The following is a 16560-nucleotide window of genomic DNA, read 5'->3' on the forward strand; positions in this document are numbered from 1 at the left end:
GATAAAGAAGGTTCCTGACTGTCTAGGGCAGATCTACCCACATGAAGATGAGAAGGAAACCAAATCTAGAGAGTTCAGTGTCAAGCTAGTAATGAGCCTTCACAGAACAATGACTTTTGTCTTGCTGTTATTGTTAAAAGGAAGGAAAACGCTTTTTCAGAATTGGTTTTATTTACTCTCAGAGTCTGGAGAAGTGTGCTTGTTCTGTCCTGCACCACAGTGAGTGCCAGAAAAACTGAAAAGCAGAGTAGCAGCATTTTACATGATAGCTGTTGACCTGTCCAAAGGTTCTGGCATGCATTTTTGTTTAACTGAGTTACATGTCTGACCATCAGGGGTCAGAGGTCTGTGGTGTTTTTCCAGTGAAGCATGTGCCGCCTCGAACTACCTCAGAGATCAATTATTACCAAACACACTTTTCTACCAGAGCTGTGCTATTGGTGGATTGTGGAGGGCAAAGACTACCAAAAAGCCAATGGGGCTGGAAGGCAAAGAGGGATCGCCCTCAAATCCTGACAAGATCACAGTTTTCCTCTTCTCTCTCTCATTTGCTGTTAGGGTGAGAGCTGCCTGATTTCTGTCTCCAGTTCTGAGCAGTCGAAACGAGCCACCAGGATGTCAGATTTAAAGGAGCTATGCAGTGGTTTACCTCTGGACCCTTTGCCACCTAACCGGGGAAGAGACCCCAATGTGCCACATGCACCCATCCGCACCCCGAACCTCACAGCAGAGGAGGAGCGGGTGAGTTTTCTGTGCATCCACCATTTTCTTATCTTTGCTAGTAGTAATCCAGATGCACTTAATGATATGATGCCTTTTGTGTGGACAACAGTGCGAGTGTAACATTTTATTTGACGCACTCAACACCCCTCATGGTTTATATAACCTCGATAATGGCTACATCTCATTTTGTGTCTGATCTCAGTCACTTTTGAATTATTATAATTATTATTGTCATGAGAGATACTTTTTTGCTGTCAGGATTACATTTCCTAGCGGGCTGAATGTGGCCCAGAGGCCTGTGGTTCTTCATGCTTGTCTTACTCACACACCTAAATGCAACCAAGCTGTCATTGATGTTTGTTATAATACACCCTTTAAGAATAAGTCAAAAATGTTTCTGTGAAGAAAAGTTTGGATCGATATGAAACACACTATCAGAAAGAAAAGGAGGCTACTAGTGACAGTGTCATGAAGTGACCTGGGATCTGAACAGGGCTGCAGCTCACTGTTAAATCAGACTGTTAACTCTGTTATAAAATTATCAGATACAAGAAACACCATTATGCCACACTGTGTACTCTGTCTGATTGCATCATCACAGTTTGCTCATGGGCTGCCTGAAAAATGGATTATTCTCCAAGGTCCTCAACTGATTTCACAAACTCAGAGTAAAGGCCTCAGTCAATAATTAAGAGAGATACAGGGAGTTTTGTTTGACCCTCTATGTATTTTAGGAAGAACAAAGAAAAAGTCAAGTTCCTCTCATCTGTCTGACTTTGGAAGGACAGCAACAATTAGACTATTGACCTTATTCTAAAAAATATTTCATTTTCATTTTTATATTTTCATGAGTTGCAAGTACAATATTCTGTTCATTCTCACAAAATGCTGTGAAAACTCTATTAGGAGGTTATAAATGAATATGACGAAGATCACATGTCTTCATTTGATTATTGCTTATCCCGTGTGAAGCTTTTGTGTGGGTTAAGGGTAATCTGTTTAGATCACAGTGATTTATTCCGATTATTAATATTGCTGCCTTTGTTAACATTGGCACTGAGCTCCCTAATCTACTGTACATGCCTCTTCCCTGTAGTTGGCGTTGAGAAACGCGCTGCGTTATTTTCCTCCCTCTCACCACGAAACTCTCGCAGCTGAATTTGCTCAAGAGCTGCGGCAGTATGGACACATCTACATGTACCGCTTCTACCCCACGTTACGCATGAGGTAAGGCAACCTGAGAATGAGAGCCTGACTTATGGGCTCTTTGATAAATATATTAGTTGGTATTTATTGTACACTTAACAATATACAGAGATCTGAAATTCATCCTTCTGGTTAATAATGGTCTGTGACACAGGAATGTCCAGAGGCACAGAACAGTTTCAAATATGAGACAGTTGAGACAGATAGAGCAAATACAAAATGTGATCAGAAAAGTTTGTAAACCTAGATCAGATCATTCAAAAATGAAGAATAACTAGAATGACTCTCAGTGAAGCAAGTACCTCCACCAAGGCCCAACAGTCCTTTTGAATTCTGTTAAAGATATACAGAACGTTGTATTGATATTGATTTTTTTCTCATGATGGCTTTGTCTAGCTTCTTTATTCAACCATAGTCACGGTGTCAATTCTGTCTGTTTCCTCAGGGCGTACCCCATAGATCAGTACCCGTGCCGCACACGTCAGGCAGCCTCTATAATGTTGATGATCATGAATAACCTGGACCCAGCTGTTGCTCAGGTGAGCCTCGTCCACTTCTTGTACAAATATAGTCAAGTTCAATTTGATGGATCGTTTTACTCCTTAAATGTGTTGTGTTTTTCTGTATTGTTCAGTTTCCCCAGGAGCTTGTCACCTATGGAGGCAACGGACAGGTGTTTAGTAACTGGGCCCAGGTAAGTCCTGAAGCCATGCGTGATTTTCCTTCTAAATAGATGCAGGTTAATGATTTGTGCGTGTGTGTGTGTGTGCAGTTACGCCTGGTGTTGCATTACCTGAGCGAGATGACAGAGGAGCAAACTCTCGTCATGTACAGCGGTCACCCCATGGGCCTGTTTCCCAGCCTGCCCTCGTCACCTCGAGCCATCATCACCAACGGCATGGTAACTCTGCACCACATACATCTGACTCCAGAACGTGACTCACTGACTGACAAAGAGTTCACTCATTCTCTTGTGCTTAACACAGGTTGTTCCAAATTACTCCTCCAGAGACCAGTATGAGAAGATGTTTGCTCTCGGAGTTTCAATGTAAGTTTTAAAGGTGCATTTCAGCTGCTGGTTTCTATTTGTTATTGGGTAGAGTGAGGATTATATCAACCACCTTTCCATATGGAGCCTATTATGAGCAGACAATAAACTGAACTTTTATTGTCTAATTTCAGGTACGGTCAAATGACAGCAGGCAGCTACTGCTACATTGGACCTCAAGGGATTGTTCATGGCACACTGGTTTGTGAAATTATGAAAAGTTAATGTGCAAACACTTTGAAAATATGGATTACTCTAGGAGGATATATTATCACAGTGTCACCACCAGGGTTGTCACCATACCATAATTTTATACTTCTATAATAAAACGATACATTTGACAAACTTAGGTGTCTCAAGATAATAACAAAACTCTTAAAAAAGATATTATTAATTTTCTTTTTTTTTAGACATTTTTCTCGCAGCTCATATACATCCGTTTTCTGCAATGACTTGTCAAGAGTCCAAAAGTTGAAGAGCCATTGCTTGTAATCATAACAGTTGATGAAGATAAATATAGTTTGTAGTTCCTCTTATAAATGTTTTTCAAAGCTGTTTCCTTGTCTGTGTAGCTGACGGTGCTGAATGCCGGCCGGAGGTACCTGGGCACTGACGACTTGAGTGGGCGTGTCTTTGTGACCTCTGGGCTGGGGGGCATGAGCGGAGCTCAGGCTAAAGCTGCCGTCATCGCCGGCTGCATTGGCGTGATTGCAGAGGTAATTTCCTGTTAATACTGACTGCTAAGCCCAAATTAAGGAAGTCCTGTGTGTCAATGTCATTGAATCTGTATTTCTGTGTAGGTGGATGAGGCTCCTCTTAGAAAAAGACATGAGCAGGGCTGGTTGATGGAGGTCACCAGCAGCATGGAGCACTGCATTCAACGCATCAGGTAGGAAAAGATTATTTCGATTTATTATTAATGTCCAAATATCATGCAAGGCCCAACAGCTTTCTTATAAAACAAAATTTTAAATGACAAGATCTGGATTTTTATATGGATCTGAACTCACTAATACACACTCCCCTAATTATGTATTTTTTACTCATCAACATTGTATGGGTTCTTTTTGATCAAAATCGAATCCTTCCACCAAGTTTTGTGTTTAATCATCCAGAGTTTTTTGCATAATTCTGCTAACTAACAGACAGACTAAGTGAAAACAACAGTGAAAACTTAATGGCAGGGGACACATTGTAGACATGGCAAATTGAACCACAAGCCAATATACAATACAGCAACAGAGCAAAATATCAAGTTAGAGATCTCTTATGTTTATCTTCATGTTTTTTATTTAAAATATTAACGAGTAAATATCAATAAATGCAGAATAAAAAATTAAATATTTACCTTAATTAACATTTGAAAAGTAATGGAGTAGAAGTATGAAATAACATTTAACTACAGTAAATGTACGTGGTTACATTACACTGCAGTGACCAGGGACAATTCCACAATGTTATTATTTTGTTTCTCAGAGACTCCAAGAGGTCCAAGATGCCCCTCAGTCTGGGTTACCATGGCAACATCGTGGACTTGTGGTGAGTGAGACCTCAAATGCTCACCTCTGCAGCTACTACACAACGGAAAGAGGCACCATTTATATTAAACTCTTGCTATCTTTTCTTGCACTTCTCCTCCGCTCCTCTAACCAGGGAGAGACTTCAGCTGGAGTACGAGAGGACGGGTGAGCTGCTGGTCGATCTGGGTTCGGACCAGACCTCCCTTCACAACCCATTCAACGGAGGATACTATCCAGTCCAGCTCAGCTTCCGTCAGGCAAACCAACTTATGTCAAACGATCCTCAGCGTTTCCGAACCATGGTCCATGAAAGGTTAGGTGACCACACTTTCCTGTAGATGTTTTTTGCCATTTGTTTCTCCATGAATCTAAAATATTGTGTCCTGTACGTTCACAGCCTCAAGAGACAAATAAAGGCAATCAATAAGCTTTCTGATGCTGGCATGTTCTTCTGGGACTATGGCAACGCTTTCCTCCTGGAGGCACAAAGAGCTGGTAATTGATTATAATACAGTGTTATTATAATGTCATTATTATCACTCAGTCCATGTCAGAACAATAATGAGAGTTGGGTTCTTTGTTCTGTGTAGGGGCGGAGGTACAGAAGGTTGGAGGTGGAGCGACAGAGTTTATTTACCCTTCTTATGTTCAGCACATTATGGGGTGAGACACTTCCTGACTTATTTGATTTAGTATTGACCCTGTAAAGCAAAAAAGACTGAGACATTATCTTTTGCTCCTGATGAACCGACAATCCTCCTGCTCTCCTTCTTTCTTCACCACAGAGACATCTTCTCTTTGGGCTTCGGCCCGTTTCGCTGGGTGTGCACATCTGGCGACGCCCAGGATCTCGTCGTGACAGATGACATCGCTGCTACCGTCTTGGAGGATATTAGTGCCAATGTGACTGATCAAATCAGGCAGCAGTACAACGACAACATCCGCTGGATCAGAGAAGCTGGCAAACACAAAATGGTCCTTAATTAAAAAAACAATCACCTACGTATATCTTTTTCTCACAGTGCAAATCAGCCTTATTCAGAAGTAACTACCTGTTTTTGTTTAGGTCGTGGGATCACAAGCCAGAATCCTCTACTCTGACCAGAGAGGAAGAGTCGCGATTGCTTTAGCGATCAACCAGGCTATCGCTGATGGAAGAGTTTCAGTAAGTGGCTGCTAACAAGATTGTTTCATGAGCACAGTGTGTTTGCAAGATATCAAAGTTGTTAGTGGAGTTGTTCAACAGTGTGTTTTGTTGATTCTCTCACTCAGGCTCCTGTGGTTATCAGCAGAGACCATCATGACGTCAGTGGCACAGACAGCCCCTTCAGAGAGACCTCTAACGTTTATGACGGATCTGCCTTCTGTGCAGGTATGTGCACTTCACTGTATGCAACTGAGGACTGAGGATGCATTTTGCAATGATAATTTGTCAACTTTAGATTGATGGATTTTGAACACCACAATAGCATGAACAAAAATATGACTTGTTGTGGACTGTGAACGTGTGTCAATCTGAAGGAAATTCTAACTGTCTACATGTATCTGTAATCCCAGAAATGTCTTGTCTGTATGTGACTCATATCTCAAGATCCGTTTAACTCATCGGCTTCACACTTGGTATGTGTACTGTTAAGGGTCAGAGGAAGTATATTAATAAACCTTGAATAAACAGGTGCCCAGAGCTCTATAGCATCATATAGAAAACGGATTCTCCAGTTCAGGGCTCTGCTTCACTGAGCTTTGAAAAAACAGGTAAACACCTCGTTGTGTAGCAGCAGAATCAGGGTTCTGTTGACTAAGTTCAGCAGCCGGTCTTTACTTTCCGCTGCTCCATTACTAAAGGTCACTTTAATAGCATCGGGAACAAAGCTGCAACCAGCATCACCACAGGCCAACTGATTTCCAAAACACTTACTGTGAGGATGGGACATAGGCCAAAAAAGAACCTATTCCATTTTGGCTTTGATCTGAACAAAGTGGTGGATCCAGGAATCATTTTTAATCTCTTCCTTTAACATTGGGACATTTTTACAGATTTCCCAGGGAATGATGAATGAATCTTGATGAAAAAAAATCTGGCATATTAAGGGGACTGATATCTATGAGTGTGTGAAGATTGATTGCATTTAAGGGAACTCTTGGTCCTTGGGGGAGTTATGAGCTTCACTGATTCTAGTGCCATTCTAGTTTGTTATCAGGTTAATACTTTGTTCTGTAGACAAAGCTGTAAGATGAACTGTATTAGAAAAACTGACCATTTGATGCCTTGAAAGTGGAGCCTCTGGAGATTTTGTGACTAATGATTAGTCAGCAAACTTTAAAGGTTCAGTGTGTAAGATTCAGGTAAAAGGGATATATTTGCAGAAACAAAAAATAAAATAATCCTAGTCATGTTTTCACTATTGAAAACTATACGAATTGTTGTTTTCTTTACCCTAGAATGAGACCAATATATTTACATTGGTAGCAGGTCCTGTTATGACAACTGAAGGCTGCCTCAGGTTCTCTTTCATGTTTGGAAGGGGAGGGTGATGTCAGGGGTATTCAGCTGCAATATGGCACTTTACCACTGTCACTCAATTCCACACCCTGAACATATAAAGCAGGACTAGAACCCACAGATCTACATACTGACATGAAAATAGCTGTGACTGAGAATTTACCAACAAACTCAAAATGTAACTTCTACTTAACCCTTTTCCAGCGTCTCTCTTGATTTATATAAAGCTCTTAATGTCTTCCCTTTAGACATGGCTGTCCAGAACTTTGTTGGTGATGCATTCCGAGGCGCCACATGGGTCGCGCTGCACAACGGTGGTGGGGTTGGCTGGTAAGGCTTACTGGGTTTTCAGTTAATAGTCATTCTTGTGAATTTTCATTTATGATTCATCAAAAATCATTCACCTATATGTCACCTTTAGGGGTGAAGTCATGAATGGAGGCTTTGGCTTGCTGCTGGACGGCTCGGAGGACGCGGCAAAGCGTGCCAGTTTGATGCTGAACTGGGATGTCTCCAATGGGGTGAGAGTGTAGAGAGAAGAGAGGCTCTGTTAAATCCAGCCTCACTCATTATTTCCAATCTGCTCAGATTTGCAGATTATTGCTGACTGACTGGTACAAATCTGTGCGTCTCTGTGCAGGTGGCTCGTCGCTGCTGGTCTGGAAACTCCAACGCCTACGAGACCATCCAACGCACCATGGAGGAGAACGGTCAGCTGCGTGTCACCATGCCCTTTCCTGTGCAGGATGAGCTTGTGTTGGACCGTGCCCTGCAGGCCTAGCTACACTTCAGCACAGGATACCAGTCATCAGAAGCCACACAGCAAAGGAGTACAGCTGTAATCGCATCATCACATGTTTTCATTCGTTTGAATCAGTTTTTTTCTCATACTACAGACAGTCAGAAATCACCCACAAAAATGTCACTTATAACCTGCAAAATTTTCTGCCAGTCCTATAGTAGTGAATAAAGCAATGACAATGTTACACAAGTAGTTTGCTGTGAATACAGATAATGTCAAACAGTCTACAATATTGTGCTGGGCTGTTTTAATCATTTAATGTATAAGGATATGTTCTTTATTATTTTGTGTTGATAATTAAACTGCAAGTCTGTATAAATGATAACTCTTATGGTGTTTGATTCATTTGTGTGTAGATCTATACAAAAACAATCAATCAAGACAAAATGTGACTGTAGAAAGTCTTATTTAATTTTTTAATTAAGAATTTTATATTATAACAAGAGATGTAGTCCTACACATGACAATTTGGGGAATTTCTGTGGCCAAAGCCAAAATTAGGTCAAAACTTGATGCACCAAAACTACAGGTTGGATTTTGTACAGACACAAACTTGTTTTCCTCTCTGATGCCTGACTTGGGTTACAACAACATGGGTTAAAAGCTTAATAACAGACCACACATACTTCTAAAAGTGCAGATCTTTAAAATCAAATATAAAGTAAAAAATATTTTTTTGAAAATGTTCAGTTCAGAACAATATTCCTTCAAGGGACCTACTCCTCATTCCTACGCCCCTGGACGTCTTCACAACATTATCTTCTTGTCCTTAACTCCGGTGCCCCGACGTGCGTCTTTACGCGTGGTTGTTCCTTTAAGAAAACCGAATCAGCGTCTGTGGCTGGATGGAGGATGAATTTGAGCCGCTCTGCACTGACGTAAGGGAGTTGAGAGGTTGTTGTACCCTGCAGGAAGAGACGGATACCCGTGCGGAGGAGGAGGAGGAGGAGGAGCAGGCCGGGTCGGGACAGAACTTTACTCATTCCTTTTACCTCGGATTTAGTGTGTTTTTCTACGCTTGAAACCAGTGTCCAGTTGGACTCTCCTTTAAGTCTCCATGCCAGTATAACGGTTCGACTTCAGACCTCCGCCCTTTTCTTTACACCAAGGAGCTTTTATAGATTATTCAAGATGTTGTGTCTGGACGCAGGAGAGTCATCAAGACACACGCAGCTGGATTAAGATGTTACTGGATGTTTTCCGTGCCTGAGGCTGGAGACATCTGTTCTGCGCCACAGTCAGGTTTTTACTGGAAAGACAAACAAAATGCATCATAACCAGGAGGAGCAGCGGGGAAAACCGATTCCTGCGCAGCTCGGGACGACGCAGCGCGGCGGCTCCAGCAGCAGCAGCCCGGGGAGCAGCTTCGACAGCGGCCTGTCTGACCCCCTCCTCCCCCTCCTCCCCCAGCAGCAGTCTCCACCACCAGCCTACTCCTCACTGCACTTCAGGAGAAACGCAGTCACAGACGATTATAAAATCACAACTCAAGTTCTCGGTCTGGGAATCAACGGAAAAGTGCTGGAATGTTTCTGCAAGAGGACCGGAGAGAAATGTGCCCTCAAGGTGTGTGTGTGTCCGAGTATTACGGATGTTGTGGGGACCTAGTCACATTATGGGGACTTTTCTTCCTTGTGGGGAAATAAATCAAGTCCCCATAGTATAAAGCCTTAAACTTTAGATTATGTTGGGTTCTGGTTCAGGTTTAGGGTTAGATTTAAGTGAAAGTTATGGTCAAGGTTTGGGTTGGTTTAGGTTTACATTTAGGTCAAGTTTAGGTTCAGGTGAGGGGGCAGTTAGGTTTAGATTAATTTTACGATAAGGATTAGTTTAAGATAGAGGTGCGGCTTAAAAATTAGGGTTGGGGTTAGGTTTAAATTTGGGTTAGCCCTTTAACTCATTAACGTTAGGTTTGTGTTAAGGTATAAGTTAGAGTCTATGGTTAGGGTTAGTGTAAGTCCCCTGAAAATCAATGTAAATCCATCAGTGTGTGTGTGTGTGCTCTTGTAAAGCTATCTTTGTAAGGACCACTTTGAGCCTACAACCTACGGAGGACATTTTGGGAAAGTGAGGACATTTTGGCTGGTCCTCACTTTCTGACCACTCTTTAATGGACTGTTTGGGGAATAAGACTTGGTTTTTTGGGTTAGGGCTAGAATAAGGTTTAGCTTAGTGTTAGGGTTAGGCATTTAGTTTGGATGGTTAGCGTTTGGGTAAATGGCTAGGGAATGCTTTATGCCAATGATTGTCCTCACTAAGATAGAAGTAAAAACGTGTGTGTGTTTGTTTGTGTGTGCTCATCTTAATTCTGCATGATCTAACCAGTCCTCTGAAGGCTGCTGTAACTGGAAAGAGAGAAAACATAAATTATTCATCCCTAATCTGTCTTTGTGATTCTCACTGTCTGATTCTTAGATAGATTTTTATATTTCAATAGATTTTTCCCTGCAGGACTTTTAAAGTTTTAGTTCCAGTGATAGCTCTGAATGATATGACGCAGATTGAATCTCATGGATGAGGCAGATTCATTTGCTGAGCTAAACCCAGACAGTCTGACAGACAGTGATGATGCTGTCTGGGACATTTTGACACAGTTTCTTCTTTATGAGGACAATGATGTTCTCTGTTAATTCTTCGCACAACTCTCCGGGCCTTTGACATTTATCAAAAGTTAAAATCTGCATCTCACCCATCCGTTCAATGTTAAGTATTTGAGCTTGTTACATATTATTACCTTTCACCTCCAGTGCTCAAAATGCCTTTTAAATCCCACACGAATTTGGTTCTGGTGTCTGCATTTCTGGTAACATAGAACATCCTCCTCTTGTCTTAATGATTCCACTGCTGTTGCTCTGTGTATACAGAGATAAATCATGTTGTCAAATGCACTCTTAAAGTATGAACGCTTCTGTTTTCTCAGTGGAAATGACTGCTATAACAGCAGTAGATTAACGGCTCTAATAGTGGCCATTAATAGTGAATGACTTCACACTGGAGCATGAGATAATGTCTGCATGTGATTATAGATTTCTCTGCAAAATATATTTACAACAGATTTTTAAGAAATCAATGAAGCTTCTCTGTCCGGAACACTGTGATCGGAAAATATACAGTACGTACACAGATGGAAACATATGCATTTAGACATCTGATTAATTTGATGTTTCTGTTCTTTATTCAGATTCTGTACGATACTCCTAAAGCCCGACGGGAGGTTGAACTGCACTGGCGAGTGTCCGGTGGTCCCCACATCGTCCCCATCCTCAGCCTGTACGAGAACATGCACCAAGGAAAGAAATGTCTCCTCATTATAATGGAGTGGTGAGCATTACCAGCACAATGTGATTCACTGTCTATTTATTATAAGACTGTAAAGGACTTAAAAAGATTGTCAGCATCCTTTTTTCTTTATTGTAGTTCGGTGTTGTGGTCGTTTGAACGAGAATGACATTCTGTAGAGCACAAACCACATTTAAATTCACTACATCCAGGTTTTTATGTGGATATGCACCAAGTAACACACACTGATAAATAATGGTCCAATAAAAAGGATTCATCACAGACTTACCATCATGTCCAGTTCTTCACCCACAGATCCAACATCCTTCCATCCAACATCCTTCCAAGTTACATGGAAAGTAGTTCTTGTGTCATCCTGCTAACCAACAAATAAGCAGATTCTGAATAGGAATTGAGGATTGGAATTTACACTTGCATAACATTTTTGGGAAAAACATAAATCACTAGAGACAATGTCTGTTTCTGTTGTGCTTCAATATACGACATGGGATCTTATCATATACAATTTTGTTGCAAGGTTTTCTTAAAAAAAAGTATTTAGCAGTGTGCGGTGGTGAGTGGTACGCATGTAAAATCTTTTAATGCTAAGAATTCCCCTAACCCTAAAGAAAAGCCATTTCTATTGGATTATGGACAACTTTTCTTATTTAGTATAAACTGTACTTTGAAATGAAGCTTGTTTTTCTTTGAACAATAACACCATTACCTAATTTGCCACTTATGTGATTGTATTCAATTTACAGTGTAAAAGTCGCACGATGAACAAAAACTTTTCAAGTCATTATTTTCTTCAAATCATCAATGCAGTCCTCTGATTGTGCCTTGGCTCAGAAGATTGGACTCATCTAACCAGTAGATAATGAGGCACAATGACTTGTTTGTCACAATGAAGCCATAATTGCAGTGATGTGATTCCCCCTCGCTAACCCCGTTGTGATCTGTGTTCACCTTGTCTCAGTATGGTGGGAGGGGAGCTGTTCAGTCGTATTCAGGCCAGAGGGGACCAGGCGTTCACAGAGAGAGGTGAGATGGAGTTCAGCAGGTTCAGATCCCCATGTCACTGTATCCTGTAATGGTTCTATTGTATGGCCACTCCTGCTGCCAAAGGTTTAAATGAAGATATTAGATGTTTTCTTTCATTTAACTTCTTACATCCTGAGTCCTATCTACCCCCCCATCTCTCTCTCTCTCTCTCTCTCTCTCTCTCTCTCTCTCTCTCTATCTATCTATCTATCTATCTATCTATCTATCTATCTATCTATCTATCTATCTATCTATCTATCTATCTATCTATCTATCTATCTATCTATCTATCTATCCATCCATCCATCCATCCATCCATCCATCCATCTTACTATCCATCTATTTATATATTTTTGTATATATTTATGATGTGGGTATCTAAGATGGCGACTCTGTATCAGTACACAAAATATAAGAAAGAGTATATATGTGCAGATTTTCTTCTCTTTCCAAAAGTTCTGGGATTACTTTCTTGCTGTGTGTGTGTTGTTTTCATGTTTTCTGGTCCATCTGTTCTGTCTCTGTCCACCAGAGGCCTCAGAAATCATGCATGACATTGGCATGGCCATCGAGTTCCTGCACCACATGGACATAGCTCACAGAGACGTGAAGGTACTGCCCCTGTCAAAATTATTCCTCACAGTAAATTCGCAAACAAATTTCCAGCCGTGTGCATGTTATTTAAATCCTCTAATGTTTTTTTGTTCTGTCATCCCACAGCCTGAAAACCTGCTGTACACCACCAAGGAGAGCAACGCCACACTAAAGCTCACTGACTTTGGCTTTGCTAAGGAGACAACGCTGCACAACTCGCTCCAAACTCCCTGCTACACTCCATATTATGTTGGTGAGTGTTAACTTCATGGGGTTTCTACCGGTAAAGAAAATATGTAAATACAGGAATAGTGTTTGGAAATATGGTTACCGTCCTTCACTATCACCATGTCCTTGTGTATGTGCACGTTGACCTGCTTTTTACATGTGTGTCTTTCATTCTTCACATCACTGTGTTGTTCTCTGCGTTCAGCCCCAGAAGTGCTTGGGCCAGAGAAATATGACAAATCATGTGACATGTGGTCTTTGGGCGTAATCATGTACATTCTGTGAGTATCATGTGCGTCTATTAAACCGTTTCCACTTAAAGACATGTTTATAGCTTCTCTGGTTAGATGTGGGTTTATGTTGAAGACATCAGGGTAACATAGTGTTCTCTCTCTGTTGTGTAGTCTGTGTGGGTTTCCTCCGTTCTACTCTAACACCGGTCAGGCCATCTCTCCAGGCATGAAGCAGAGGATCAGGTTGGGCCAATACGAGTTCCCCAACCCGGAGTGGGCAGATGTTTCTGAGGAAGGTCAGTCCATTTACATAAAGTATATTTGTCAAACAGCAAAAAGATATTACAGCTTAAAATGTCATGCAGAGTTACTTACACGTTAGCTCTCACTCAGTCTCATGGCCCGACTCAAAAACCAGGACTAAGTAGGTGACATCAAGGATTTAAATTAAGACTCACATGTTTATCTGAACTACATCATGATGAAACATATCAGACACATTTAGGGAACTGATATATATGAGTGAGTGAAATTTGGTGCAACTTGATTTAATTGACAATGCTTGTCTCTCTTTAACAGTCTTTCAGAGACTTAATTTGTAGTTTACAGTTCTTCTCTGCTGTCAAATTTGACAGCTTTAGAAATAGTAACCGTTTGTGTATACTTGTCACCTATCCTCAGAGACGGCATTTTATTTCCAACGATGCATCCACACTACCCCGAATTATTTCAATCTATCAGGTTAAATGCTTGAGATTATTTTATTTCATGTTCTCTGCAGCCAAACAGCTCATCATTCAGTTACTGAAGACCGACCCCAATGAAAGGATGACCATTACACAGTTCATGAATCATCCCTGGATCAGTGTAAGTTTAGACTTGATACGCTTTGTGGCTACAGGCCTGTTATTTCTCCCGTGTGTGTATTCATGTACGATCATGTGTCTCACACTGCAGCAGTCAATGGTCGTCCCTCCAACACCCCTGCACACCTCTCGTGTTTTGACAGAGGACAAGGAGCTGTGGGACGATGTGAAGGTGTGAACATGATCCGATTAAGGCCATGTCAGGCTATCACCACAAGGTGGCAGTAAAATATCAGAATAAAACACAAAATGTCTCCTGTCCTCTAACAGGAGGAAATGACCAGTGCTCTGGCCACCATGCGAGTGGACTACGACCAGGTGAAAATCAAGGACCTGGACACGTCCAACAACCCTCTGCTCAACAAGAGACGCAAGAAGCCTGCGACTGGAGGAGCCGATGGAGCCGGACAAGCTGATGGAGGAGATGGGGATGGAATAGTGTGTAATAATCACAGAGAGGTGACATTTTCTGAAAAAGTAGCATAAACAAGTCAGGGTGAGCAATATTTCCCCATCTACAAGTCCCTCGGATTGTTGTATTTTGCTCACTTTTTTCTCCCTTTTCACATCACTGCTCTCAATAGTCTTATGAATGTTGTATAATTAGATGGGCACCACTCGAACATTTTAAATAAAACTGAGTTTTTTATGTTTTACAGGTGTGTTCTGTCACTTTTGTACACGAAGATACATTTGACTGTGTTCCTTAGTTTGAACCTCTGTCTGTGAAGTGTGTCAGTCATCCAGTGCATGATAGTTCCATCTATTTGGTGATTATTTCTTGTGAGAATTAAATGCAAATTTTTTGTGGCAGTTTGAGAAATTGGATCCTCTCGCTTAAAATAAAGAAAAAACTATAAGTGGAAGACTTAAAATACATTTATTAGGCAACAGTACATCCAGCTAATGTGTCCGGTATGGGGACTTTTGGAATGGTTAAATATGTGAGTATTGTGAGAGGCACAATCAAAGAAACAATGAAACCATGAGAGGTCAAAGGGTTAACGTGCCTCTTGTGTAGATCTATCAACCCGTCCAGACATTTCCACTCCATTTAATTTCCTCCCTAGAGAGGCTCTGCCAAGACATTAATGCTGCCTGTTGTATTAAAGTAACTCCCTGAGCTATTGTCTTTAAGTTAAATCGTTTACTTTTCAATTAAAATGTTAAATCCTTGGAGGAAAATACAAGAGCCTCAGAAAGCATGAGCCTTTCTGTTACCTGTAAATCCACGCATGTATGTTTTATTCTGTCCAGGACTTAAGTCTTGCATTCAACATTTTTCTTTACTAAAAAAAACAGCAATGAAATGTACGTTTAGTAACAAATCTGAAGATAATCTCAGTTATAGTAAGATATCAGCTATCATATTTTTATTTTTTATAAAGGAAAGAATTTTAAGTGATATTAATGTTACAGTTAAATGGGCCTGACTCAGGTAGAACTGGTTTACAGCAGTTTCCTGTTCTGTACATAAAAGACACGTCAAAAAACAGAACAAAATCAAGACAGGGAAATCAATAGAGAAGAGAACAGAGACAGCTACACAGACACAGAGGGGAAGGACGTAAGTGATATAAAATAACAAGTATTAGATAAATCAGTGGTTGCAGGTAACTCTCGAGCAGAAAGTGTTTATATGCCTTTTCTTAATGTGTAACAGAGTCAAGGAGCACTCAAACACATTTAGGCTTTGGGATGGCAAGAGTTTGATTTGCAAAAAAGAATAGTGTCAGCTATTGATAAATATTTCTTAGGTGTGTGGAAAAATATAAAAGTAACTTATAGAGTAAATATTTCGTTAAACAAATGTAAGATAAAAAAAATGTCACTCACACAGAAAAAAGCATCTCAGCTACTAAAAATGATGTCTGGGACTAGACTTGACAGAAAAAAGTTGACGGAAAAATATCAGAGTTCAGAAACTAAGCATAGTGGATAACACTTACTGGACCACATTCCTCTCAAAGATCATTTTGGGGATTTGACAGTTTGTGCACAAGCAGAGAAGAGCAGAGAGAACTCCACACATTAGAAATACTTTTTTGGGAAGCGTTAACAATATACTGGTATTTAAAATTCAGTTTGTTAAATGATAAAGAAGCCAATCATCATGAGAAATCAGTAAGTACTGGGGTATCCATTTGTTTCACATCATTTCTGAAGGGCAAATGTTCTACCGTGTGATAGATATGCACAAGCAACATAATTCCTATTCTTAAATCCTGCAGAATGTAAATTTTGCTTTTATCAACATGACTACTGGTGTATTTCAGCTGATCAAATCAACAGTAGCTCAGGTGCTGGAGGCCAAAGAGCCACAGGGTGAGAGTCCAGGCTGGCATTGTTCAGGCGTGGGGTGTCTCACTGAGGATGAGTCTGTTCATTCCTCTTCCTGCATCTCTGCTGTGTCAAGGTTAGACAAACATTTTTTAGATACTCCACCCACACACATCAGCATGCACATGAGACATGTATACCACCCCTATCAATGGGGAGACAGAACGTTTTGTC

The 16560-nt window shown here is 40.8% G+C and overlaps 2 protein-coding genes across 2 annotated transcripts; both read left to right on the forward strand.

Annotated features, from left to right (window-relative positions):
- Positions 1 to 504: 504 nt before the first annotated feature.
- On the forward strand, positions 505 to 8127 carry uroc1 (urocanate hydratase 1). The gene is made up of 19 exons (XM_061069245.1): positions 505 to 741; positions 1820 to 1950; positions 2375 to 2468; positions 2564 to 2623; positions 2702 to 2830; positions 2916 to 2977; positions 3112 to 3178; positions 3550 to 3693; positions 3778 to 3866; positions 4454 to 4516; positions 4631 to 4810; positions 4895 to 4992; positions 5088 to 5160; positions 5283 to 5472; positions 5564 to 5662; positions 5770 to 5869; positions 7249 to 7330; positions 7422 to 7521; positions 7641 to 8127. The coding sequence occupies exons 1-19, from the start codon at positions 616 to 618 to the stop codon at positions 7779 to 7781; spliced, it is 2028 nt and encodes a 675-aa protein (XP_060925228.1). The 5' UTR covers positions 505 to 615; the 3' UTR covers positions 7782 to 8127.
- A 612-nt stretch (positions 8128 to 8739) lies between these two features.
- On the forward strand, positions 8740 to 14702 carry LOC132999906 (MAP kinase-activated protein kinase 2-like). Its single transcript, XM_061069705.1, has 10 exons — positions 8740 to 9368; positions 10984 to 11123; positions 12061 to 12125; positions 12658 to 12737; positions 12846 to 12972; positions 13153 to 13228; positions 13352 to 13476; positions 13962 to 14047; positions 14138 to 14218; positions 14317 to 14702. The coding sequence occupies exons 1-10, from the start codon at positions 9069 to 9071 to the stop codon at positions 14530 to 14532; spliced, it is 1296 nt and encodes a 431-aa protein (XP_060925688.1). The 5' UTR covers positions 8740 to 9068; the 3' UTR covers positions 14533 to 14702.
- The last annotated feature ends 1858 nt before the right edge of the window (positions 14703 to 16560 follow it).

Source organism: Limanda limanda, chromosome 4, assembly GCF_963576545.1.
Source record: "Limanda limanda chromosome 4, fLimLim1.1, whole genome shotgun sequence".
In the NCBI taxonomy this organism is placed as follows: domain Eukaryota; kingdom Metazoa; phylum Chordata; class Actinopteri; order Pleuronectiformes; family Pleuronectidae; genus Limanda; species Limanda limanda.